Source organism: Hyperolius riggenbachi, chromosome 10, assembly GCF_040937935.1.
Source record: "Hyperolius riggenbachi isolate aHypRig1 chromosome 10, aHypRig1.pri, whole genome shotgun sequence".
Taxonomy (NCBI): domain Eukaryota; kingdom Metazoa; phylum Chordata; class Amphibia; order Anura; family Hyperoliidae; genus Hyperolius; species Hyperolius riggenbachi.
In genome coordinates, this window is record NC_090655.1 from 157,631,223 (window position 1) to 157,657,303 (window position 26,081).

General features: G+C 42.4%; 1 protein-coding gene and 2 long non-coding RNA genes across 3 annotated transcripts in view; 1 reads left to right on the forward strand and 2 right to left on the reverse strand.

Annotated features, from left to right (window-relative positions):
• LOC137533798 (uncharacterized) overlaps positions 1-7,246 on the reverse strand; it is a 30,537-nt gene extending 23,291 nt beyond the window's left edge. Inside the window, exon 1 of the long non-coding RNA XR_011024219.1 lies at positions 7,163-7,246. This is a non-coding gene — a long non-coding RNA (uncharacterized lncRNA). The remainder of the gene's footprint in view (positions 1-7,162) is intronic.
• NRG3 (neuregulin 3) overlaps positions 1-25,587 on the reverse strand; it is a 1,594,638-nt gene extending 1,569,051 nt beyond the window's left edge. Inside the window, exon 1 of the mRNA XM_068255045.1 lies at positions 24,118-25,587. Within this exon, the coding sequence (XP_068111146.1) occupies positions 24,118-24,808 (691 nt within the window). The 5' untranslated portion in view covers positions 24,809-25,587. The remainder of the gene's footprint in view (positions 1-24,117) is intronic.
• LOC137533797 (uncharacterized) lies at positions 6,550-23,387 on the forward strand. Its single transcript, XR_011024218.1, has 3 exons — positions 6,550-6,621; positions 12,993-13,163; positions 22,804-23,387. It is a non-coding gene; the product is annotated as an uncharacterized lncRNA (long non-coding RNA).
• Positions 25,588-26,081: the final 494 nt, after the last annotated feature.

The following is a 26,081-nucleotide window of genomic DNA, read 5'->3' on the forward strand; positions in this document are numbered from 1 at the left end:
CAGCCTAAGCATGGAATAGCAGTCAATGTGAACACAGAGTTGTTAGAGTGTTAAATGGAACCAAAGCAATTTTCAATTTTTCTTTTGTTGCACAGACCTTTGACCTAATCTCACAGAAAACATTCATTGACATTTCCAGGCCAGTTGTTGTATCCTCCGACATAACTATTCCTTTTAAACTATTAGAAGAAGATATAAGCTCAAACTAGCTTTAAGAATTGAGGCCCTTCAAGAATTGAGGCCCTGCATTGCCCCACATTACTCTTCTGCGCCAATTCCCATCAATGGACGATGCAGCAAGTGTGCATGACTCGAGCACTATGCAACATGGTGCGCATGCGCAAACAAATGGGAATCCCAACAATGTGCTCCTTGCCCAGCAGTGATATGTCACTAACCGGGGGGGGGGGGGGGGGGGGCACTATGCATATGTTCCTGTCACTGCACTGTGGTGCAGGGTCATTTGAAGGCTGATTTCCACAGTGTGATGCAATGCTCTCATCACATTGCAGAGCTCAACGTTCTTAGCTTTGGCTTGTGTTACTTCAAATCTCACTATTGTTATTTCAACAAAATTTTGAAAACTGTTAAATAGTTAGGCTAGGCATAAATAAGTGCATATAATAGAGTTATATGTCTAGATTATGGCATTGCAAATAGCATCCATGCACATTTTCACCATGTGTTTGTAACTAGTGAATACAATAGTTCCAGGCATTTTATGTTTTGAACCCCCCAAAAATATCATACTAGCCTTATTTTCCATTGTGGTACAAACTGACCTTTGATATTTTGAGGAGAATTAATTACTGGTAATAATAATCAGTAGTTCAAGCTAATGGAATATTATGCAAATTCTGACACATTGGTCTTGCCCCTTTCTCCTCTCCTGTCTTCCTATTTCATCTGACAATAATCCCTTCCAGTTCTGACAATATTTTGTCAGATCTGAAATATATCAGTTGCTGTAAGTAAAATATCAGTTGCTGTCAGTTATAGCTGAGAGGAAAACTGATGTACTAGGTAATGTCCATGTTTCCCAAGGCTCAAGTGGGCGATGGTACAGTTTAACTGTGTGCTGACCAGAAAGCTGTTATGGGTAATGGCCATTTTCAAAATGGAGGACGGAAAATTCCCTTGATCACAGTGAACAAACAGGACGTAGGACAGGAGAAAGACACTGAGGAGTAGACTACATGGAAGGTAAGTATGACTTGTGTATGCCTATTTTGACTTTTAATTTTCAGTTTAGGTTTTCTTTAAAGTGAACCTCCAGACCAGGCTTTCTCAATCAGGGTTCCCTGGAACCCCAGGGTTCCTTGAGGACTCTGCAGGGGTTCCTTGGCATTTTACCCCATCGTGGGGGAAGTATAATAGAGCATACAATAATAGGTGGTACTGTAACACGAAGCACTAAATTGGGGGGTCAGGAGACAGTATAATGAGTGGCAGTGTAATAGGAGATAGTGAAATTAGCAGCCTAACCTATTTAAAGACCATGCCTCCTGAAAAATAAATGTAGGGGTTCCTCGAGACCAAAAAATTGTTTGCAGGGGTTCCTTGAGATCCAAAAGTTATTTACAGGGTTCCTCCAAGGTAAAAAGGTTGAGAAAGGCTGCTCCAGACTAAAAATCTACTCAGCAGCACTGAAAAGTCATGGTGTTTCTTTAACACAGTTTCACAGCATCAGAACTGTTTTTCTTACCAAAGCCTTATTTTTAGCTGTAAAGAAGCTAAGCTCTGCCCCAGCAAAGAAAACTGCCAGTGCATTTTTCCCCTGATGCTGTGCAAAGCATGATGGGATTGCTGCTGATGTTCTTGTTGCCTAGCAACGGGGAGGGGTGATCAGGACACAGGACAGTTGGAACTGTCTCATGCTCCCTTTCACCTCCTTTCAACCAAAAACATGGCTGCCCTCATTAAATCACAAACATTTGCCTGTTCTTAAAACAGGGTGGGTAAGAGATTATATCACCTATATATTTTAATTAACATAACTAATGTAACATAATGACAGTATGTTTGTTTAGGCTGAAGTTCCTCTTTAAGGTGTGTTCACACTATGGGCTTGATTCCCAATACTATGGTAAAACTGCAGTTTGCAGATAACAAACTGTTTTATTGGTACAAATGTCACAAGAGCAGAACGTGTTGCACAATCATCTCAAAGTGCGGTATATGGGGAACACTCACGTTGCTATGGTAATATGTGTTACAGAAAAAATGTAACATGCATTACCATGGCAATACAAGAGTCACCTATGTACCATGGGGCTAGTGCCAGCTTTACCATAGAACAACAATCAGTGCAACTTGCAGTTCATGGGTAATGCTCACATTGCTATGGTAACACACTTTACAAATGTAACATAATGGGTATTACCATACCAATGCAAGAGTTACCCATTATTATTATTATTATTGATTTATAAAGCGCCAACATATTCCGTGGCGCTGTACAAAGTAAGAAACAAACATGGGGTACATAATACAGACAATGGTGTACACTAATATACAAGATACATAATTAGTAACAAAATACAAAAAATGATACAGCATACAGAATACAAAATACAGTGGTAGTGACAGTGATAAAATAACATGAATAAAATGTATAATGATTTCCAAGACACAAAAGGGGGAGAGATCCCTGGCTCTTCTACTGATCACATATGCTATTGCTCCGTTGTTATTGCCTGATGAAGCGGGATCAAACCTGCGAAATGCATTGCATATTTGGAGTTCATAAATAAAATATATTGACTGTCTTTACTACAGTCGTTGTGTGTCTACTTGGAGGAGGTAAGTCCACCACTACCTCCTCTATTTACCAAGAATTTGTTTTTTTAAGCTCATTTAGCTTCCTTTTATCCTTTTGGCACCTCTGTTCTCCTGCATAATATTGAGTCCACCCTGGGAGTGACTTTTTATTCCTGAGTGGGGTCAGGAAAATCTGCCCACCTGCTTTTACAGTGGTTGCCTAATGGTAACCCTGGTTTGTGAGTATTAATATTTACTCTACCTAGTAACCATTTACCAGTACATATTACACTATTGGGGCTCTTGGTGTTCCTTGTTTTTAAAGAGTGGATGTGTTACTTTAGCAATTACAATGACCACAGACATCTCACTGATGCCGGTGATTATTGACACGTGGACTTAGATTAATGAATGGGAACTGTGTGGTGTTTTGCACAGACGTAGATACTTGTCCCAGGGGAAGAAATGTGGTTAAACACACTGGTATATATATATATATATATATATATATATATATATATATATTATAGAGATATGGACCTCATCGCAGTTAGTTTAGAGCTAGACTAAAGGAGATCAAGAATGACACTTAGAATAAAATCTGTAGTCAAATCTTAACATTTCTGCATCTGCTTCTGGTTTTTATCTACAGCAAACTAAATAACTATTTAGTAATGAAGAACAGCTTTTTGAATGCGTGATAATGTGTTAATAAGGTTAAATAGAGCGTACAGTACATTCATATGTGAATGAAGAGTATGATGCTTGTATTCATGACACATTTATTCAAACAGCTGCTCCCAGTCTGCACTGCACTGGAGGTGTGTCCTGTGGAAATACTGCAGAGATCTGTAGCCAGCAAAGGGGGGGGGGGGGGGGAGAGAGAGAGAGAGACAGCACTTTTCATTCTTCTCACAGCACATCGTTCCTTGCACATTACACCTTCCCAGCCGGCGAGATGCCTCAGCCCAATGTTCTAAGTATAATCCACCATATCACCATTTTTTTCTATCACATTTCCATATTGTGTGCATGATCTGATTTTATCTAACACCCCTGATTAAAATACAAATCTCTGCAGATGAATTTCAGTCCTTTCACACTGTATGTGTGGCACAATTCACATTCTGAGTGTATGTTTTCCTCCTTGTGTATCTTAGGTAATTGTATTTTCTAGAGGCATCGTTTGTGAAATGAATTTACAGCCGAGTCAGGATGAGAGACATTGGCCTTGCTAGTATGAAGAAATGTTTGCATAGGTCATGAGGCATGCTACACAGGAATGCATTAAGAGGTTAATTTGCATGAGAGGAGCGATGGTTAACCCCTTGTGGACAACGGTTTCATGAACAGAGTAAATTTATGGTTTATGCTCAATAGATCTCACACATAAGGGGAGCCTACAGCTGGTTACAGACATCAAATGATTGTCGGATATATAATGCAGGATTTGTCAACTATGTTTAGAGATCAACATAGGAAGGAACATGCAGGACAATTTAGCTGAACCTTGATTGTTTATCTCTATGGAGGGAAGAGAGAGGTAGGCTTCAGTTGATTATGATGCTGTTTATTTGAGTGCTGGCACTCAGCATTTGTATCAAATAGGTGCTGATGCTTGGGGAGTTCTCAGGATTTAAAACGGACCTGAAGACTCGGAAAAAAAAAAAGAGTTTTACTTACCTGGGGCTTCTGCCAACCCGCTGCAACCTCCCTGTGCCCACAACATTACTAAAGTATCATCCAGTCCCCCACTGCGGCTCGTTTTTTTTGCTGCTGACTTACAAGTTGACAGACACTGCACCTGCACGACCTGGCCACGTGCATCCTCGTTCCTTCTCTTGTCTTACTCATACTGCACCTGCACAGGACGCTCCCGGCAACGCGCAGTGGCTCCCGTGCAGGTGCAGTGGCCCGCGGACTCACAAAGTGAAACTGAGCAGCGGAGGAGCCGGAGGATCATTTTTCCACGGTGTGGGCACAGGACGTCTGCAGGGGGCTGGTAGAAGCCCCAGGTAAGTTAAACTATTTTTTTTAACATTACAGGTTTCCTTTAAAACACCTGTGAGCACAAAAAAAAGATAAATACTGTAAAGTAGTGGGAGGCATCTGGATGATCCACAAACTTCCCATGTCCTTCTTAACCATTGCTGTGGTACAGGACCCTCTTCTTCACTCCCACCTGTGTACAAGAGCAGCCTCACTGCAGAGGTGTCAGTATGGTCCACACCTGAGCAGTAACTAGCATGACACTGCTTGCTTATGCACAGAAGGAAAAGCCTGCACAACTTGCTTCATACTACCGCACAGGCATGTGCCAAGATCATATTCAACAAACTTGTCTAATATCTTCAACGAGTCCCAGCGCTGGAACAGCGAAGACGAGGACTATGGGAGTAACCTTTGGACTATCCTGAGGCTTCCTTTTACTGAGGTAAGTATCTATCTTGTACTTTTCTTACGTTCACAGTTAGGAATGATCAATGAGATGGAAATAATTTCCCCTTACATTCCATGTAAAATGTAATGCAGCTTGAACTTGGACCAATCAAAATTGACAGGAAGTTATTCTGATTGATGAAATATAATTTCCATGAAATTTGAATGCAAGGATAGGTTATTTGCATTTCATTGGTCTTCCCTAGTCACAGGGACTTTGCAGTTTGAGAAATGGGATGACATAGCGGAAGCATTGTCTACGGATTCATTACCAAGATTGTAGGGGAAATGAAAGGCGAGTATGAGCTAGGTATATTAGTTAGGGTTAGGTTTTATTTTGGTGAGTCATGGCTGGGGGATGAGCTGAGGATATGTTAGCTTTATTATTTAGAATTAGGATAGGGTTAGGTACCAGGAAGTGGGTTGGGGATGAGAGAGATAAGGTTGTGTTTGTACAGGTTTAAAATAAAGGGGAAGGTTAAGATGGGAATTTTCATTACAGTAATCAATTATTTGTAATGAAACATAAAGGCAGCTGTAAACATCCAGCTAAGTACAGTTAACAGCAAAGAGAAAAAAGCATCATGCAAAACAGCATTGCTGACAAATATACATAGGGTATTGAAAAAATAATTACACTTTATTTAAAAAAAGGACATAATTGAAAACACAAATGACAGTCTGTAATTCAGAACTAGTTCAAAACAACTGAAATAATGCAGAAAGCCACCTGTACACCATCACATAAAAACACTTAACAGCAGCAAGCTAGTGAGTCCATAAAGGGTTATATTAGACTCCCTAGGGGAATCATATAGGGCACAAATCCCTGCTGCACAATGATCATTATAAGCAAACACACTGGACAAACATGTGAATACTGGGATCAATGAGAAAAGTGCAAAAAATCAATGATATCAAACAGCTTGGCGTTATTTAAAAAATATGGGATAAAAGCAAGATCTCACTGTTAGTGTACAGGGTGACTGATCCAATATATTGTTTTCTCCTAGGTCAGTTATCTGCAAACTTGGCTCTCCAGCTTTTAAAGAAACCCTGAACTGAAAATAAAAAGTCAAAATAAACATACACAAGTCATACTTACCTCCTGTGTAGTCTACTCCTCAATCTCTTTCTCATTTCCCGCATCCTGTTTGTCCACTGTGATCAAGGGAATTTTCCGTCCTCCATTTTGAAAATGGGCATTACCCCATAACACTGTTAAACTGAAACATCGCCCACTTGAGCCTTGGGAAACAGACATTAATTGGCAGATCAGTTGTCCTCTCAGCTATAACTGACAGCAACTGATAAATAACTGACAGCAACTGATATGTTTCAGTTCTGACAAAATATTGTCAGAACTGGAAGGGATCATGGTCAGAAGAAAATGGTGCGCTTCTGAGAGGAACTGATGGCAAGGTAACTATGTAATGTTCATTTGAAGTTACCTCATGTGTTTATTTTAAATAATTTTACTCAGTACAGAACTACTAGTCCCACAATGCATTGCGGGAGTCTGACAGCCACAGTCATGATTCATAAAAGCAAATGCATTGTGGGACTTTTAGTTCCTTAACAGCTGGAGTACCAAATTTGCAGATCACTGTTCTAGGTCAGTGATAGACAAACTTGGCTCTCCAGCTGTTAAGGAACTACAAGTCAGACTCATGCAATGCATTGTGGGAGTTGTAGTTCCTTAACAGCTGGAGAGCCAAGTTCGCTTATCACTATCCTAGGTGATATTTTCACATCTACCGTATCAATGAAATGCCTTGTAAGCTACCAGCAGGCAAGAAAATACACACAAAAATGTTCACAGTACTTTTTCGCCTAGTTTGTGGTGCTATTTTAATTTCAGAGTGGTGAAACGTTATTTTAAACAGAAGATGAAAATTATCTCCTAAGAAAAAACTTAGGTGAAAAAGGGAATTGGATTGGGACCAGTGACTGTTCTGCTAACCTTTCAGCAACCTTTCTAATGGTTGCAATGGTATGATATGACATAGATGATAACTGCAAAAGTTTGCCATCTAATTGTAGATTATTTCTTAATAAACCTGGGCCTGGTTGTGAGGGTGGAGGCAGTTTGTTCGTCAACTGTTTAAAACCCTTTTATAACTGCTTTGGCCAGTTACACTTGCTGCTCTGTGGCTTTAACTCACGCTCTATGTAAAAGTTACCACATGACTTGTTGCTCTGTGGTTGAAGTCTGTGAGTGTGGTGCAAGATATTGTGTATTATGGTGCCTTATACCCTCGGGTTGTGGCAAAGGAACATTACTGCAATTGCGTCTGTTTGGCTCTTTTCCCTTGCTTTGTTTCAATCTTGTGATGCTGGAAAATGTCTATGTATTTGTACATTTATGACCTTTTATCTTTAAAGAGGCTGTCACAAAATGTTCAGCCTTATTTCGTCTATCCTGTAAGTTCCTATACCTGTTCTAATGTGGTCTGTCTTACTGCAGCCTTTCCTAGTTGCACAGTGGCTGTATTATCTCTGTTATATAATCTAATCTTCTTTCCTATGACGGCTTTGTCGGGCTCAGGCACTCAGGCAGGAATGTGCTGGTCTGCTTGTGATAGGATAGAAGCTATACACACCCTCTCCATGCCCTCTGCAGGCTCTGTGTGAGTCACAGACTTAGCTCCTGTCAGCCTAGCACACTCTGGTTAGAAGTCATGTCTTTTGTTTGTAAACACTGCCTAAAACTGGCAATTACAAGCCAGGATCGCAGCAGGGAGTGGCAGAAACAGCACAGAGGGGCCCAGGAGAACATAATAAATAGAATGGTATGCTTTTTATTTTAAGAATTTTAGAGTACAGATTCTCTTTAAGCCCTTTCCCTGCCAACCATGTACTAGGGATGTTGTGGCTGGAAAAGGTTCCAACTGCCAGCTACGTACCTAGTATGTTACTTGGCTTTTACCACTGCTGAAAGCAATCGGGAGGGGGGCCAACATCATTCCTACCTCCCTGCACATGGGCCCCCCTCCTCTGGCTCCCTGAAGTGTTGGAGCAGTGGTAGGGGTGTAATTACTCACCCGATTGATTGCTCCATGCCGCATGTCCTCCACCGACACCCGCCGTAATAATCACGCATCATACAGAGGTCGGGAGAGGAAAGTATACATACTACCTATGCTGGGGCAACTATACCTACTACCTATACTGGGGTACCTATACCCACTACCTATATTGGGGCACCTATATCTGCTACCTATACTGGGTCACCTATACCTGCTACCTATACTGGGTCACCTATACTGGCTGAACCTATACCTGGCTACCTATACTGGCGCACCTTTACCTGGCTACCTGTACTGGCGGCACCTTTACCTGGCTACCTGTATTGGCGGCACCTTTACCTGGCTACATATACTGGCTGCACCTATACCTGGCTATCTGTACTGGTGTACCTATTTCAGGCTACCTATACTGGCTGCACCTATATCTGGCTACCTGTACTGGTGCACCTATTCCAGGACAGGAAAAGTTGGATACCAATACATATCTGGTATCGTTGGATTCAGCAGAGTCAGGGCTTTTAAAGACAGTAACATTTTTGTCAGTAAATATAATTCTTATTTGAAAAAAAACAGTAGAAAAATATTTATTTTTTTATTTCACTTTTTTAAAACATATTTCACTTAAAAAAATGTACATCTCCAGAAAAAGTACAACATTTTGTTTCAGTGTTCAAGCCCAATTCATTACGGGAAAAATAATATATAATATGTCATATTTCATGTAGGTTTTCTTGTCAAAAAATCCTAAGTAAACTGTGAGGATCCGCTCGGCTGCCTGCACAGGCAGGCAGCCTTTTGACCGCTGTTCAGGTCTGCATTCTGCAGGTCTCTGGAAGAGAGACCTTCTGTCAGTTTTGCAGCTTGCTGTTGAGGAATTTGCATACGTTTATCATGCAGATTGCCTAGCCACATCCTTTGTAGGCTTGCTCTATATATACCATGTGATATCACAGACCTGGGCTGGTCATAAGAGTTAGTCCTGTGTAACACTCCTTGGAGTGTCAGCCTTGCTCTTTGTTTGAAGATTAGCCTAGAGTTATTCCTGGGACTGCACTAGGCAGGTCCCCTAGTGCAGTTAGGATTGCATATCTGTTTTGTTTGTCTGTTGCGATTGTCCTGTCCCAGCGGTGGTCGACAGGAAGTAATTCTGATCTTTGTTCTTGGAGTATAGCTGGAGCAGCGGTTGCTACCAGCTATCTCATCTGATCTGTCTAGGCAGGATCGCACTCGCCTTGCGCTAGTGCTGTGGATCCGTCTGATCTCCATCTTTCTTTCTATACTTGGATCGCACTCGCCTTGCGCTAGTGCTATGGATCCTTCTGGTCTGCTACTCTCTTGCTGTACTTGGATCGCACTCGCCTTGCGCTAGTGCTGTGGATCCTTCTGTTCTGTCTTCCTGGATCGCGCTAGCCTCTTGCGCTAGTGCTGTGTATCCTATCTCTCGCTTATTCCTGTTTTCGTGTATCTGTCTTGTCCGCTACGAACGCTTGCTGGAGGCTCGATGAGGTAACCGTTAAGCAATCGCTCGTGTCCTCTGTTTCATCTTTGTCTGTCGGTGGTTAGTTAGGCGTGCTTGTTTCTGTTGTGCTTAACACGCGGAGACCGCGCATAAATGCGTGCACTGTTGCGAATGAGTGCGGTGTTCGCGTTTAGTTAGCGTTTGTTATTTTCCTTATTGTATTATTTGCTGTGCCTTTGCTACTCTCGTGCTCTGCCTTGCTGTAGCCTTGTGTCACCTCTGGCAATCGCCTCTCTCGCGATTGCGTTCCTACTTCATATCTGCTGTTGTGTATGCACCGTCGCGGGCTGGTGACTAGTTTGGTGCACACACATACAATCTGTCCCTGTGCTCATTCTCCTCCGCAATCGCTTCTCTTGCGATTGCGTTCTCACTTGGTTTCTACTGTTGTGTGTCCACCGTCGCAGGTTGGCGGCTAGATTGGTGGGCATATATACATTCCTCATCTGTGCTTATTCGGTCTTGTGTTGCTGTTAGCAATCGCCATCTCTGGCGATTGCCTTCTCACTTTGTCTTCATGGTTGTGTGTTCATCGTCGCAGGGTGGCGACTAGTTTGGTGGACACACATACCCTCTGTCGCTTTGATCTCTCACTTTCAGGGCTATCTTGCCCTGAGTTTCTTCCCTTCGTGCAATTCCTGTCTGGCGTGTGTGGCAGGGCAGAGGAGCTGTCCCTCTGCACTCCACAGCTCCATCTGCCGACAGGAAGTTCCCTCTACAGGTGCATTGCACCTTTTGCTGGGTTCCCTCAAATTACACGCTTGTGGAGGATTTCTGCAGTGTCAGCGCACGTCTTGTGCGCTGACCACGGAGAGAATTCCACAATCGTTACGTAAACCTAATGAGTGCAAAATGTCTAAAATTTGCTTGGCAGTAGATGTTTGTGTTTGTTTAGGACAAATCGGCTGGCAGGGAAAGGTTGAATAAAGTTTGTTTCATTTATTTTCAAATAATACCTGCTTTGCCACTTGCTGGCCCCTCCCCTTTTCCTACATCCATTTCCATACTGCAATCAGGGATGAGCAGAAACTACGCCAGTGCGAATTTACACATCGTAGTTCGCATCTACACATCGTAGTTCGTAGGTCAAATTTAAAAACTACGCTTATGAATTTATGCGTAGTGAAGTACCGATACACGTAGCTTACGCCCACTATGCATAGTTAACATGTGCCTTGCGTAGTGAACTACGAATGCGTTACTCACGTCGAATTTTCCGCATGCGACTGTACGCTTACAAATTTGCACATTGGGAATGTACGCATAGAAGAGGGTATAAGCAGTACAAAGAGGAATAAATGCATAAAATGTTCTGCATACGGGCATAAGCACCCGCATGCACTACGCGTAATTGCGTATTTTAATGCGTAGTCTACGAAATGCATACGAAGCGAATATTTGATTTCGAAGCCGTGGTTTGGTGAAGCGTAATTGCGTAAAACTACATGCATAGTTCCAGCATAGCGAAGTTGGCTGACTATGATCATCCCTGACTGCAATCTGGTGGCCTAGTTGGAGATTTGTTTGTATATTGTATGGAGTAGTTTAAAGTTAGAATCAAGCTGCTTTGTCCTGCCCTCTTTTTTTTTCTAAACTCATTCCTACGATTCTCTATGGCTATGAATTTGTGTGGATAACAGCTAAAGCAACTGAGCAGTCAGTACAGCAGTGTCAAAGATATTACCTCCTAACACTGAGATAAGCATCGCTTAAAGGATACATGAGCCAAAAAGAATAAATGCTGATCTACATACTGGGGGCTTCCTCCAGCCCCTTGAAGTCTCCATTCCCTTGCCACATTTCCACTGGCAGACCCTCTTCTGGGGTTCCCTCCATATAGAGTCCGCACCCCCGCCCAGGTTGGCAGTTTCTTCACATGTGCAAGTGCGCACATGCCCTGCTCAGGGCCGCACTCACGTGGCCAGGGATGTTCTGCACAGGTGCAGTACTGCTTGCACCTGCGCAGAACATTCCCACCCACGTGAACACAGTCAAGAGCGGCACATGTAGTGATGCCGCTGACCTGGGTGAGTCAGTGGCTGCTAAGGAGGGGACCCCAGAACAGTGACTGCCAGTGGAGCTGTGGCAAGGGACACAGAGACTTCACGGGGCTGGAGAGCGTTCTTCAGGGGGCTGAAGGAGGTCCCTGGTAAGTAGATCAGCATGTATTATTATTGGCTCATGTATACTGTAATTTTGGAAAAGATGACATCAACTACTTACATTTTTGCTGGAATAAAATTTTTAAGCCTTTTATAGGTTTTCTGAATATATATACAGAGACAAAGGGAAGACTTTTTGTATGATAAGTTTTGCATCTGACATGAATGTGTGTATTGAATAAAGGCATTGACAGTGTGCAATCTATTAGAGCCCCATTCAGGCAGATGTTACTTTACTGTAGTCAGTAAAAATACTTTTTAATTAGGTGCCATATTCTAAGGGATCTGAATAGGTAGAATTACTGCATTTTGTACAGTTTTGTTTGTTTTTCGGTTGGGCATTTTTTCACAAATCCACTAGGTGAGTGAAACAATATACAAGGCGGCTGCTTCTATAGATGAATTCGACATCATATGAAGGCAACATAGGCTACAATGTAGGAAGGCAAATCAGAAATATTCTGGCATACTGTACATCAGCTAACGTATCCCAGGGGGACTTCCCCTCAGTTCAGAAATGCCAGCCAAAAGCAATAAAAAGTGTTTGCGAAGCACAAAAAATAATAATGCAAATAAATCAAGATCAATCAATATAAAGATCAAATAGATCAAACAAGCAAAATAAGAAAATAAATATTAACTGCTTTCAAATAAACAAGAACATACCTAAGTCGATAGGCCCTAAACTGGAGAAAGATCTTATCTTGTAACATGTAGCTTCTGCCAATCATGCTAGTTGGTCTGTATTTTATTCTTATTGAAGGAAGACAAGAGGGGAGGGGAGGTTCCTTGCTTTACTATGTTAATTGAAGTCACACCTCTGTACACTGGAATATTTAATTCATTTGTAGAAATAACACCATTGCTTGTACTTTTCCATACAATGGAAACCAACAAACAAGTGAGATCTGTGTTTCTGGGAGTGGGGTTTTGAAACTGGCATAAGTAAAATTCAGTCTTGTTATATAGCTTAGCTACAGTACAAAACAGCAGAAAAAAATGTGTGCTATGAATACTGCTTGCGGTTTACTTTTGGTAGTTAATATTATTAGCAATGTTACTTCATTAATTTTTATATTTCAGGGCTGCCATCAGAATTAATTGAAAAAATCCACTCTTCAGCACCCATTCTTATTTATCCTGGGCTATCGTATCCCTTTGGGTGGGGACTGGAAATTAGTGAGAATTGTGCCCCCCACAAATACCTCTGGACTAGAAAGACAATTGTAGTGCAACACATGAGCAGTTACATAGGTAAGTCAATGCAAAACACCATATAAAACAGTAAGGTTTCTTTTTTCTTTTGAGAAGTGAAGTAACATTTTTTATGCACTATTGGCTTTAATGCACTTTTAGTAACAATTCTTATATTTATGAAAATAATAAAGTTGAACAGCACTGTTATGGCCTCCATGCATAGCAGACTGAGATTTATGGATGACTTGCAAATTTAATGATAGTTTGAATGTTTGTTTGTTTGTTTGTGTGTGTTTGGTCTATTTGTGCAAGGATAAATGATAGAGAACATATAATGTGTTTTATGCTGGATACACAAGGTGCGTTCCCGCACTCGATGCGCCGCTCGATTTCCGGCCGCTCGATTATTTCCAAAGATTTCCGAGTGCATTTTGATGATTGTTAGGTCGATTCACATGCAAAGTATGCCAAATCGATCTAACGACCCATCGAAACGCAAATCGGACATGTCGGAAATAATCGAGTCATCGCAAATCGACGGGAATTGAGCGGCGCATCGAGTGCGGGAACACACCATATGTATCCAGCATTTGGCTGGCCATACACGGTCATAGATTGTGGAGTCTGGGAGGTGTTGGCAGGGCCGGGCCAAGGCAGAGGCGAGAGAGGCTCCAGCCACAGGGCGCAGTGTAGGAGGGGGCGCACAACTCACTCAGCTATCATTCCCAATTGTGTTTGCAGCAGAGAGAAATAAGAATAGGGGATAGATGGCAGTGACTGCAAGCCAGACAACTAGAGATTAAGGTGTTGGGGGCCCTGGGGAGCCTCTTAGTCTAATAGCAATCAGTGTGTGATGGCTGGGGTGGGAGGGATGGAGGGGCGCACTTTGGTGTTTCAGCCTTGGGTGCTGGAGGACCTTTTCTCGGCTCTGGGTGTTGGGCTCTGAAAGTCTGAGCTATACCAGGAGACAACTTCTCTTTACCCTGGAGAAGCCTATTAAAAAGTGCAGAGTGCTCTCGAGTCAGCTGCTCCAAATATGTTTTATAATATAATGCAATATACCCATCCGGGCCTGGAGCCTTTCACAGTTTTATAGATTTTACGACTTCATTGGTAAATATATGGGCATTAAGTGAGACCTCCCCCTTGGTGACAAGTGATTTAAGTCAGCTCATTTAAGGAAAGACAGTATATTGGGTGCTTTAACATTGTCCGTAGTAGTACCGTTATATAAGACTGTGTAGTATTGCGCAACCTCCTTAACAATAACTGACGGGCTACGCGAGGTAGAACCATCTTTTCATCTAATGAGGTGAAGGAGGTTAAGAGAAAGTCTCTGCACCAGTAATTGCAAGACCACCATAGCGTGGTCAGGCCACAAAATCTCAAAGTGATTCACCTGAGTTTCTCTCTCCAATAAGGAAGCTTTAACAAAAATGTAATCCAGCCTAGAATAGTGGTCATTAGGATGGGAATAAAAGATTCCTCCCTCCCTCATGTGCAAAGCCCTTCAAGAATTCCATGTGCCAGAATCATGCAAGAACCGAATCAGGTTTCTAGGGGTGCCCTACTAGGGTTAAAGCTCAGGGAGCCCTTGTCCAATGTGGCATCAATCATTGAAGTCACCTGACACAACAAGCTTTTAGATTCTATGCAGAGTAATTTTGTTAAGCAGGGAAGTGTTTTAGGCCTTCAGAGGAGGCATAAACTGATACCAGTGTTAGACTAGAGGCCATCATGTGAGCCCACCAGGAAAAGATACCATCCCTCAGCATATCCAACCACTTTTTCTACAAAAAAAGTGTTTTTTTAATACAAAATAATAGCAGTACCCCCTTCTTCTGTCCAGATGATGCATAGTAAACATGAGAATAGTTATGATGATGCCAATATTTAGGTTCATGCCCTTGTTTGAAGTGCATTTTTTGCATTATGATCACATCAGCATAAAGATCTTTATATGTATTTATTGCAAGCCTACATATGAAGGGAAGTTTCTTTTTTAAAGGAGGAAGGCCCTCTGCTGTGTTAAATCATACGAATGTGAGGGAAAGAGGATTTAACAGATTTCTTATATAAGCTTTAAATACATTTAAGGATATTGCAATTAATTTTTGCTGCATCATGAAAATAAAAAAATACTCTCCAGCTCTGGCCAGGCCCTAAGAACAAATTAATATGTCAGGTACTATGGTGTGCTGAGAACAAATATGCCTTACTTGCACACAACAGTATGGTTTCGGAATTGGTAAATGAGAGCTTTAAGTGCAAATGAAAATTACCAGCAAAGTTCTGTGCAGCACGCATTATACTCCTCAGCTTAACCCTTTTATGCCTGGGGTTATTTCACCAGAAGAAGAAAATGAGGGCAAATTCACACTTGAGCGTTTTGCCAGTGATTTCGGCAAAACGCTCAAACGCCAGCGCTTTTGAAAGCGCTAGTGTAATAAAACCCTATGGGCCCGTTCTTACTAGGGCGATTTGCGCTAATCACCACAAATCACCCAAAATCGTGAAACGCAAACGCGTAGCCTGCACCATTTTCAGGCGATTTCCCAGCAATCGCGTTTCAGTGTTATAGAAGCGCTATACGCGACCACGGAGAAATCGCTGCACTGTCCAGTGATTTTTTCCTCGTGAAATCATGGAAAAAATCACTCCCGCAAAACGCTGGCAAAAATCGCTGGCGTTTTGCGCTTCTAAGTGTGAATGGGCCCTGAAAACATTTTCTTTCAACCATTCCTAAAATTTTCTAAGCTTTTGCTGCAGTAAGAGTAGTAGATATAGGAACTACTACTGGTTCTCTAGCATGGGATTGAAGACACCACTGAGAGTGGAAAACAAACTTAATACTCTATAGGCTTATAAATACCTACACAGAGACCTTTCTTAGTGGAATAAAAATGGCTGTAATGCTGGGCATACACGGCTCGATGCCCCCATATCAATCGAGCCGCTGATGGCTCGATTGATAATATCCGACGTGTCACTGCAGGGATCGATTCCGCGCTCGATACCCGCGGCCGGACAATAGCGGCGAATCGAGCGGGAGATAAGAAGCACCGGCGGGGACGAGCGGGAATCAATTCGGGTGCACGCGCAGACGAACGGGGACGCGGCGGGAGTCGATCCGACCCGTGTATGCCCAGCATAAAAGTTTATTATATGTTCTTTAAATAAATAAATAAATACGTAACTTGATAATCTGAATAAAAAAACCACTTCCCTATGAATTCTTTAAAACTTAAAAATGTGAACACATCCCTCACACTTTCCTAGACATGGGGACAATAGACTTATTGCCTAAACTCATGGGCAATACACACATCACAGATTTGTACCATTAGGCCATCTCACTTAATCGGCTTGGGACGGCGGTAGTTAAAATCTACACTGCATCTGTGGCTCTCTAACTCGGATTCTACGCTGCGGCTTTCCACGGTGCTAAGCTGATTCCTGCTTGCTGTAGACTCAGCTGTCATGTGACAGCCGAGCTTCCTGCTATGAGTAAGGAGCCAGTTTCATTGGCTCCTTAACAGATGATCACTGTGAGACAATCACAGTGATCACAGACAGCAAAGGGGCCAGAGCTGTTGTCCCCAATAGGTTAAAGAAATGACAGGCCTTGTAACTTCAAAACTTTGAAAAAAAAGGTTGGGATGGGGGCTCCTTCAAAACGTGCCTGGCAGAAACTGAACGAAAAACAGAAAAAATAACTTGCACTCAACAATATAACACTAGCCCTTTAAAAAATGCACTCTGGTATCAGTGCTGATTTCTTGTACTGGCTGCTGCCAGCAACTAAGAAAGACAAGAAGGTGGGGGAGAGAGAGAGCACTCTGATGGTGCATTAAACTAGGTATGCAAATTACACACACTTCAATATTGCACTTACAATTTGTATGTCTGTACTGCGCTATTCTCAAAGACCATCCCAGCAGGTCGCCTCAGCCTAAACCAGCCTGGCCAGGGCTGGAGGTGTAGATGGATCACACGAGAGAGTGTCCGTCTGGGGGGAGTGGTGCACAGCCTCTGCCGTCTGATGTCACTACCGGTTTCAGCGTTTGACCACGCCTTCCTTGGGTGACGTTCCTCAGTCACTGATTCGCTGGATTACGGGATCCCGGTTTTCCTTCCCCGGGGATCAGCGGCGCTTGCCTTCCTTTCACACAAAGCCTTTTGCAGAGACTGTGCACCGCTTCCCCCAGAAAGACGATCTCATGTGATTCATCTACACCACTAGCCCTGGCCAGGCTGGTTTAGGCTGAAGCAACCTGCTGGGACAGTCTTTGCGCATAGCACAGTACAGACATACAAATTGTAAGTGCAATACTGAAGTGTGTGTAATTTGCATACCTAGTTTAATGCACCATCGGAGCGCTCTTTCTCTCCCCCACAGAAACTGAATGAACCCCAGAAACCTAGGCTCTTTAACCCCCTTGGCGGTAATCCCGAGCTGAGCTCGGGGTATGCCGCCGGAGGTCGCCGCTCAGGCCCTGCTGGGCCGATTTTCATTCTGTAAAGAGCAGCACACGCAGCCGGCACTTTGCCAGCCGCGTGTGCTGCCCGATCGCCGCCGCTCCGCGGCGATCCGCCGCGTGCAGCGGCGAAAGAGGGTCCCCCCAGCCGCCCGAGCCCAGTGCAGCCGGAACAAACAGTTCCGGCCGGCGCTAGGGGCTGGATCGGGCGGCTCTGACGTCAGGACGTCGACTGACGTCCATGACGTCACTCCGCTCGTCGCCATGGCGACGAGGAAAGCAAAACAAGATAGGCCGCTCGTTGCGGCCTATCTTGTTACTTTCGATTGCCGGAGGCGATCGAAAGTGCGGATCCGGAGCGCCCTCTAGTGGGCTTTCATGCAGCCAACTTTCAGTTGGCTGCATGAAATAGTTTTTTTTTAATTTAAAAAAAACCCTCCGGCAGCCTCCCTGGCGATTTTAATAGAACGCCAGGGAGGTTAAGTAAAAATAGTTCCCCCGCCAACCAGCCCCCCCAGAAACTGAACAAAGCCCAGAAACTTAGGATCTTTAAGTAAAAATAGTTCCCCCGCTGACCAGACCAGCTTTGATAAGCAGAAGTACCCCAAAGCCTCGTGAAAGTACATGTTGAGGTAAATGAGTAATGTGCTGAGAACCTAAAAAAAGAACATTTTTTTATTTTAAACCAGGCTTGGCTTGACCAATTCAACCTTTTACAGCTGGTGTTTTCTTGTCTACATTTTCAGGCAGCCATAAGCGGAAGGCCAAAATTCCTGAAACATGTAGAATATGCACAGTCTACTTGTGGGCCTGACCAAAAATGGGCATTGATATAGGTGGATTTAGCCTTGTTTGTTTCACATTTTACAGATTTCTGTTCATTGAAACTTTTTTATATTATCCATTGAATGTGCATCCTCTTTGATTTTCCCCCACTTACATATAGTTCATTAGGTTTGTAGACTATTACATAAACACTTCTTACATCTGTTGTCTTTTAAATGTACCACACATTGCTGTCAGGCAGATATCCCAATTAGAGGAAGATTTTACACTAAACTCCAAACATAGGCAAATACTCCATGATAAGCATATTCTCCAGTTGTATAAACAGATATCCCACTAACAGACAGACATCCCATGGCAAGCATATTCTTCCCTTATCAACAGTTATCTAATTATCAGGCAGATACCCCAAGCAAGCATATTCTCTAAAGCCTCATCTACACGCGTAGATGCGGCTCCGATCCTCCTTATCAATCGAGCCGCTGATGCGGCTCGATTGATAAGATCTGACAGGACGGATCTTGCTTCCGCCGATTCCCTGCTCGCTCCCCGCGAGGGGACAATGGCAGGGAATCGAGCGGAAGATAAGCGGCACCGGCGGGGACGAGCGGGGAATCGAATGCGGCGCACGCGCTGTGAGCGGGGATGCCGCGGGCAAGCACGGGGACGCGGAAGAGGCGATCCGGCGTTTTATCGAGCCGCCGGATCGCAGCCTCATCTACGCGTGTAGATGAGGCATTATGCTTGGCTTTCTCCACCTTGTATAACCATACCAGATATCTCACTAACAGGCAGGTAACCAATGACAAGTAGATTCCTCGGTGACAAGCACATATTCTATTAACACACAGACAGCCTGCTGAATTTTCCCTAGTGACAAGAATATTCACCTCCACCAGCCAGACATGCAATGACAGGCAGATTCCTCACTGTCATTCATTCCCCAGTGACAAGCAAATACTAAGCTTACATGCAGATAAAGTAAGAGCAGAACAATGCCAACCATAGGCAGGAAATCAGTGGGCCAAATGGCATGACTTGGTGGGCCCGTTTCTGGCTTATGTGCCCTACTGCCCTAGGTCCAATTTACACTATGCAATATAACACTAGATGCATGTATGCAGATAGACAATATTAAAATGCACAAGAAAACTGCAATTGATAACTTCAAGGTACAAAATATTTGTGGAGAGGCTAACAAGATAGAAAAGGAAAGACAGGTTCTGAGGCAATGACATGCACATTTCACGCATCTCAGAGAATACCGTAAGTGTACTTTGTGCTTCATGGCATCAGGGAACTCTAAAAAGCACAGCTAGGCCTGCACTGTTCAAAGTAAATACACAGTTTCACTACAGATGCACTTTGGAATAAGTGAAATTCAGGTATTAATAAGGGTAATAAGGCTAGTGTTTTTGTGTCAGTAAATAATTATTTTAATTTTGCTTAGAGTTATTCACTGTCACACTGGCTCCATTGGAGCGCCTTTGCACAACTTTAATCTTTTATCTCCATTTGTCATGAACTTTCAGTGGGTTATTGGAGTGATCATTTTGTACCAAGAGCGAAATTATGTTTTGAAAATATCTGCATGGGAACAGATTAATACCTTAAGTGTGTTTTACGAAGTAGCCAACACATAACATGACAACCTTCTGTAAAATATCAGTACCATACTGTCCACTCATTCAGAAAGTGCCACTTTATCATGCTGTATATACTCATGGAAGGATTTCTCCTTGGACTAAACAATGGCTGCCCCTATCATTTATTATCATAGACAAGCTTTAGACTGATTGTTCGGTCATCCAGAGTTTTGTACACTTAGGCATGGGATATCTCCTGCAAACATGTCATAGGCAAAAATAATGAACATTATCTACCTCATATTTCTACATTAAACTGTATAGAGATGTCAATCTTCAGTACCTTACAACCTCTGCAATACTTCAATAAAATCAGAGAAAAGGATTCAGCCTTGAACATTCTTGATTTGGTAAGCCCCAAAGGCCCTTTACATGTGAAGCCTTCCGTGTCCCCCTTAGGCTTTGTCTTCAACCTCCTTACCTTGACAATCATGGCAGCTAAGGCATTTTTTTTTCTTTATCAGTAATGTTCTAAACCATATCTGTCTCTCATCAGATGCACAATCTGCCTTTAAATTCTGCACCTAGATCAAAAACTACAAGCCTTATGTGAACTAGCTCCTCCAATATATGCTTGTTTACAATGTTCACATTTGCCCATACTGAATGCCGAATATTTTGTATTCTCTGTAAACCATCTACTGCTAATGTTTGGCCCTGAGCTGCTTTGCAAAGGAAATCAGAGATTCAGTAACCTTCTAACACAGCTAACTTACATTATACTAGATCTGTTCAAGGCCCAGGCAGTCAGCACTCCACGGTAGCAGCTAGCTGGTTGAAAAGAGTGATGACTACCCCTGGTGGTTCATGCAATACAACATACTCATATTCTTATTAACATTTTACATGCATTTGGCATAAGAAACCTATCATATTTTCCATATCAAGACTGCAGTTAGAGGTAACAAGGTAATTTTATTCTTGAACATTATTTTGTTAAGGCGACACTATGCATATAACCAACTAAAAAAAGCTAATATTTATTAAAATAACACACTAACAGCTGAAGAGGGCCCCTGCATTGATAAGGCATAGAAAATATGCAAAGACAAACTGCACAGTCAGTTCTCTAGATTTTGGCATCATCTGCAAATTTGCTGTTAAATGCTGATATTCTTCCTGTGGGTATTCTGCTCTTATTTTATGGACTTCCTTGGTATAATATGAATTCCAAGCCTTGTAGTGGCTGCATTTGAATAATTAAACCTGACATAAAAATAGGCATTCCTTTATTAATTTTGTAATCAAATATAAATGAATAGGCTATGGGCATACACCAGACTATGTTTGTTGTTATTTGTTCACTCACATCCTTGTTATATGTGTTACCTGAAATGGATCCTACACTTACAGCAAGACCATCATAATGCAAGAACACTATTACAACCTGCCTAGCTCAGCCCCTGGAGTCTGGGCTATCATGATGTGAAGGACAGCGGACCGGTCATTTTTATCTGTAACCACACGACAGAGCAGGATCCATGATAACTATCATTTTAACAGCAGTTGGAACAAAAGCAGCAGAATAGCAGGAATACACAACATTTTACAATAGGCTTTTCCACCCCGTGCATTGTGCAGCTCTACAGCAAAGGGTGGATGCAGATGTTCCCTTGGAAAGATGAAATTTTCATATGCTAGAACATGACAATTAGCCAAAATAAAAACAGTCTAACTTGTGTCCTAGTCTTCCAGCTATAATATACCAGAAGGTCCCATCTGCATTCAAAAGCAGCACTGTCCCCTTACTAATCGTATACAGGCATTAGGTTTCATCTGAGGTAGCAGAATTACTCCTGTTCTGCCCAGAGTCAATGTCTGCCCTTCTCTGCACTTTTTAAAATTCATCTTGTGTTAACAACTCTCTGCTGCCTCCTGAAAGCTTGCAGTGACCACAATGAGATGGCTAATGTGTTGCAGTCGCTCCGTGAGCCTGACTGCTGCCATTTGCATCTTATTTTCTTGCACAACAGAGGGTGTTGCCACCCATTAATTATTTATTAATCAGGATTCTGTCTGGTCTCTACAGAACAGTGATCCGGAGAAGTGAAGCCTCGGATTCAAGGTCCTCCCATTGCATTATTACAGATACTTAATTACAATGCGACATAGGAGGGGGGAAAGAGTGTGTGTGTGGTGGGGGGTATTAAGAAATATTTGATAGGATTATATTTTAAATTGCTTTAGCTAAACAAAATAAGCAGAGAGACAGCTGCATCTGTTATGGCTCATTAAGCTAAAATCATGCTTTAAGTTTTTTTTTTTCTCCCACTTTTTAGCAGGGAAAGAAAAATAAAGTGTACAAATTACCTGAGAGGTAAATGTTAGTATTGGTACAGAGTAGGGGTTTATAGGCTATGTTCACATATCTTAATGACTGAAGTGCAACACAGGATTCTAATATGTTATATCCAGTTAACTAGAACACTGACTGACCCATTTCCTGGCAGTGTGGCCTGCATTAGACAGAGATGATCCACAAAACCTTGGGGTAGTGATCGAACGATCTGAAATCATACCCAAGCAAATGTCACAAAAATTAAAGGCACAATACAAAGACGTACACTGCAGTTTATCTGTCATTAACTGATCATCTCTATGATTGTAACACCCCTCCTTTCCACATACACCCAAATACACCATCATTCCCAAAGCATATTAGTCCTCTGAAAATGCCTTTCCTGACCACTGCTATAGAGTTATTGCCTTGTTTGCTGCACTGATTTACGAACAGCTTTTGCCAGTTCCCCTTCCATCCCTGTCAGATCTGTATCATTTTCTCTGCAGATGGGTTCATGTATCCTGAGGCTGGCGAACAAATGGATTTAATCAAGGAAAAATAAACAAAAAGAGGAGGAAGAAAAAACATCTCAAATGAATAAATGTCATTACAGACTCCTCTAGCAAAATAATCACAGATTATCATCCATGAGACACAGCTGGGATTACCCTTTCATAAAATGATACTCAATTGCTTTCACTGCCATACACATCTAGCAGGCATGGCGAGGATTTCAGAAATCCCTTTAAAAATAATAACGTAAGAAATCCTATTTTTTACTTATTCCGGAGGGGGGGCCGCTGTGGTCTCTGGGAGTTCCTACATTGTCCTTGTCCCAGATAACCTTCATAAGTTGCAGGCTTGTCATCTTAAAGGTTAGAGCCATTTTTAAAAGTACAAGCATCATCCACACATATAAGCACAAAGCTGATTATCATCAACATGAAAAACCATCAAAAACGGTATAAGGAGAAGAAATCGGAAGCAATGACTTTATCTAGAAACGCATCTCTCCATATAGTAGAGCAGCATCTTTCTCATATGCCACTAACAGCCCCATTTCCCCCATGAATCACAGCACTGCTATAAAAGTTCCAATAGATGTAGCTATCATAGCAATATTGTGCTAGCATCTCCAGTGAAGCTGCTATATATATATATATATATATATATATATATATATATATATATATATATATATATATATATATATATATATATATATATATATATACGTTAATACATTAGATCATTCATACACATAATAGATGCAGAGTAACTGAAAAGCCCATCATATACATTTCATGCTAGAGATTTAATTATGATCCGGATCTATGAGATTGGAAAAAAATTGGATACTGCTACTGTGCAGGTTTCATTTTCCTGTCAATATTATCCAATCAGTGCTATTTTTTCTCGTTGCAGAGATTTTACACCTCCCAGGACACTGAGCTTTTTTAGACTAGCTGCAGGACTGAACCTGCATCACTGGAATAACAAGCATCTCAATTCATTTTACATGTTTGAGGCATAGAAACTTAAGGAAAAATATAGGCAGATCTGTTGTGGCAGTGCAGTCAGAGCATAAGTGAAAAAGTTAACCCATCAATGACTTAAGACACATGTAACGGGCTGCCATGGGGGTGATGGCAGATGCACTTCAGCACTGCAAGAGTTAAAGCGACACTCTCACCCAGAAGCACTGAGTGATGCATTTCCTGAATGCTTCTGCATATCTTTAGCCCTTCCACACCCATGTTTGTATCAAAGGGCAGCATATGACTTTTGTTTTATCATTTTACTGGCCAAATTCTACTTACGATATTTGGGCATAGTGGTAGTTTCCGGAGTGGTAGTGGTAGACTCCTGAAACCGAGGCAGGGTGGAAACAAAAATTTTGTAGGAAGAGGTAGAATATTCCACAGTGGGCCAGATGGGCATTGGCTGGGTGCTGGGGGTCCCTGGAAGTGGGCGTGACGCAAAAGTGGTCATGCTAAGGGGGACAGTGGTGGAGATAACTGTAGGAGGGGCGACTGTATGGCGCACAGTTGTGGTTCTAGGGTTTGGCCGTATAGGTGCTTTGCTTCCAGAGATACGAGTTGGTGCCCGGGTGGTAGTGGTTAAACGAGTGCTAATCTGATTGGGAGTTCTTGTAGTGGTGGTGGTAGTTGTAGTCTCCATACTTTTTGGAAAGGAGCTCGGCTTTGATAGAAAAATCGGATCTTGGCCAATACCCTTGGAATCCATTAAATCGGGAGGGACATAATCCTTTACCGAACCCACTACGATCCACTTTAGAAGCATCAGACTCAGACCCAAGCCAATGAATCCAATTAGGAGAGGCACTACACATAGCCACGTTTGCTGCCTATTCCACACAATGCAGTCACTACACTGCACCTCCTGAGCATTGGGTGCCCCATCCTCTTCTTCTGTAGTGTTTCCACCTGCAGCCTCTTCAGCAGCTGCTGGACGTACAGGTGGCGAGGTGGAGGCAGCCCCTTCACTCATCCTATATTCCTTTCACCCCCAAAATACATGAGCGTCGAGAAGCTGGATCATCAGCACTTAAGAAGGCTCCCCACAAGCAAGTGAGATGAATCTCAGCATTCAAATGTCACAGATAATTAAAAGCAAACATTTCACCATTAGATTCGTGTACAGAGCAAAACACCAGAAACCGTGCTGAATCAGCTAGAAAAAGGCAATCCATCCAAGGTTTAGCATGATATTCATCCTTGCATCTCTTCACTCTGTTTTCCTCTCTTGGAAGCCTCTTGTGCAGATACACCAGCCTTCTTTTTTTTTCCTTTTCTTTCCAAGCATCCGTGTGTGTCCCTTTTTTGTCTATTCGATGAGGCACATTCCTGCACACAGGAGCTGTACTCCTTCTCGGCTTCTCTGTAGCTACAGAACAGATGCACCAGCGTTCCTGTGCTGCTTCTTTCAAAGGCGACAGAGCAGCAAAATGCACCTGTTATTCAGCAGTCCCTGCAACCAACCCTTGGCCAGCACTTTAAGAGAGAGACCAATCCGAGGCTAGAGCTAAGGAGAGTCTGAGCTCTGTAAGCCAGCAGCAGCAGCAGCAGTATAGACACCAGCATAAGCATTTAACAGAACACAAAATAAGCCATAGAGGGAAGAAAAAAGCATCCAGCACACAGTGTGTAGGCAGAAATATATGCATTTGGATATACAGCCATTTATACTGTGGTTACAAAAAAAAAAAGAAGGAATGAATGGAATAAGAAGCAGCTTTCCAATTCTTTGCAGCATCAATTGAATCTGCCTCTAGCAGAGCAAAAGGCAGACTGGCTTTAGAAGAAGGGAAGAAAAAAAAAGAAAATGAAAAAGGCACCTCCCCCAAATGCCTAATGGTAGTTTCTAATGCGTACAAGATAAATAAATGATCCAGGAAAATCCCCCAGGAATAGTCTGGCAAAACCTTTTTTTAACAGGTTTTAAGACCATCCTATCTGTGCTAATATACTAATAAATTGCTGTGGTCTGTTGCACCCTGAGAAGACAGATTATACAAAGACTTGCAGTGACTTCTTTCATGCATATGAACGTTTCCCAGTCTGCTTTGCTATGTGAGTGTGTATGCAAGGACTTCAACTCTGGTCATGGAACTGTCAAAGTGCCACATTCTGTGTCATATCTATCAGCCATAAAGTTGACAGCAATATATTGCGAGTGTGAGCTCTGAGATCCTCTCATTCTAAATAAATGGATACTGTTTTTATCTACGGGATATGACATTGGACATGGCCAATACTCTGCT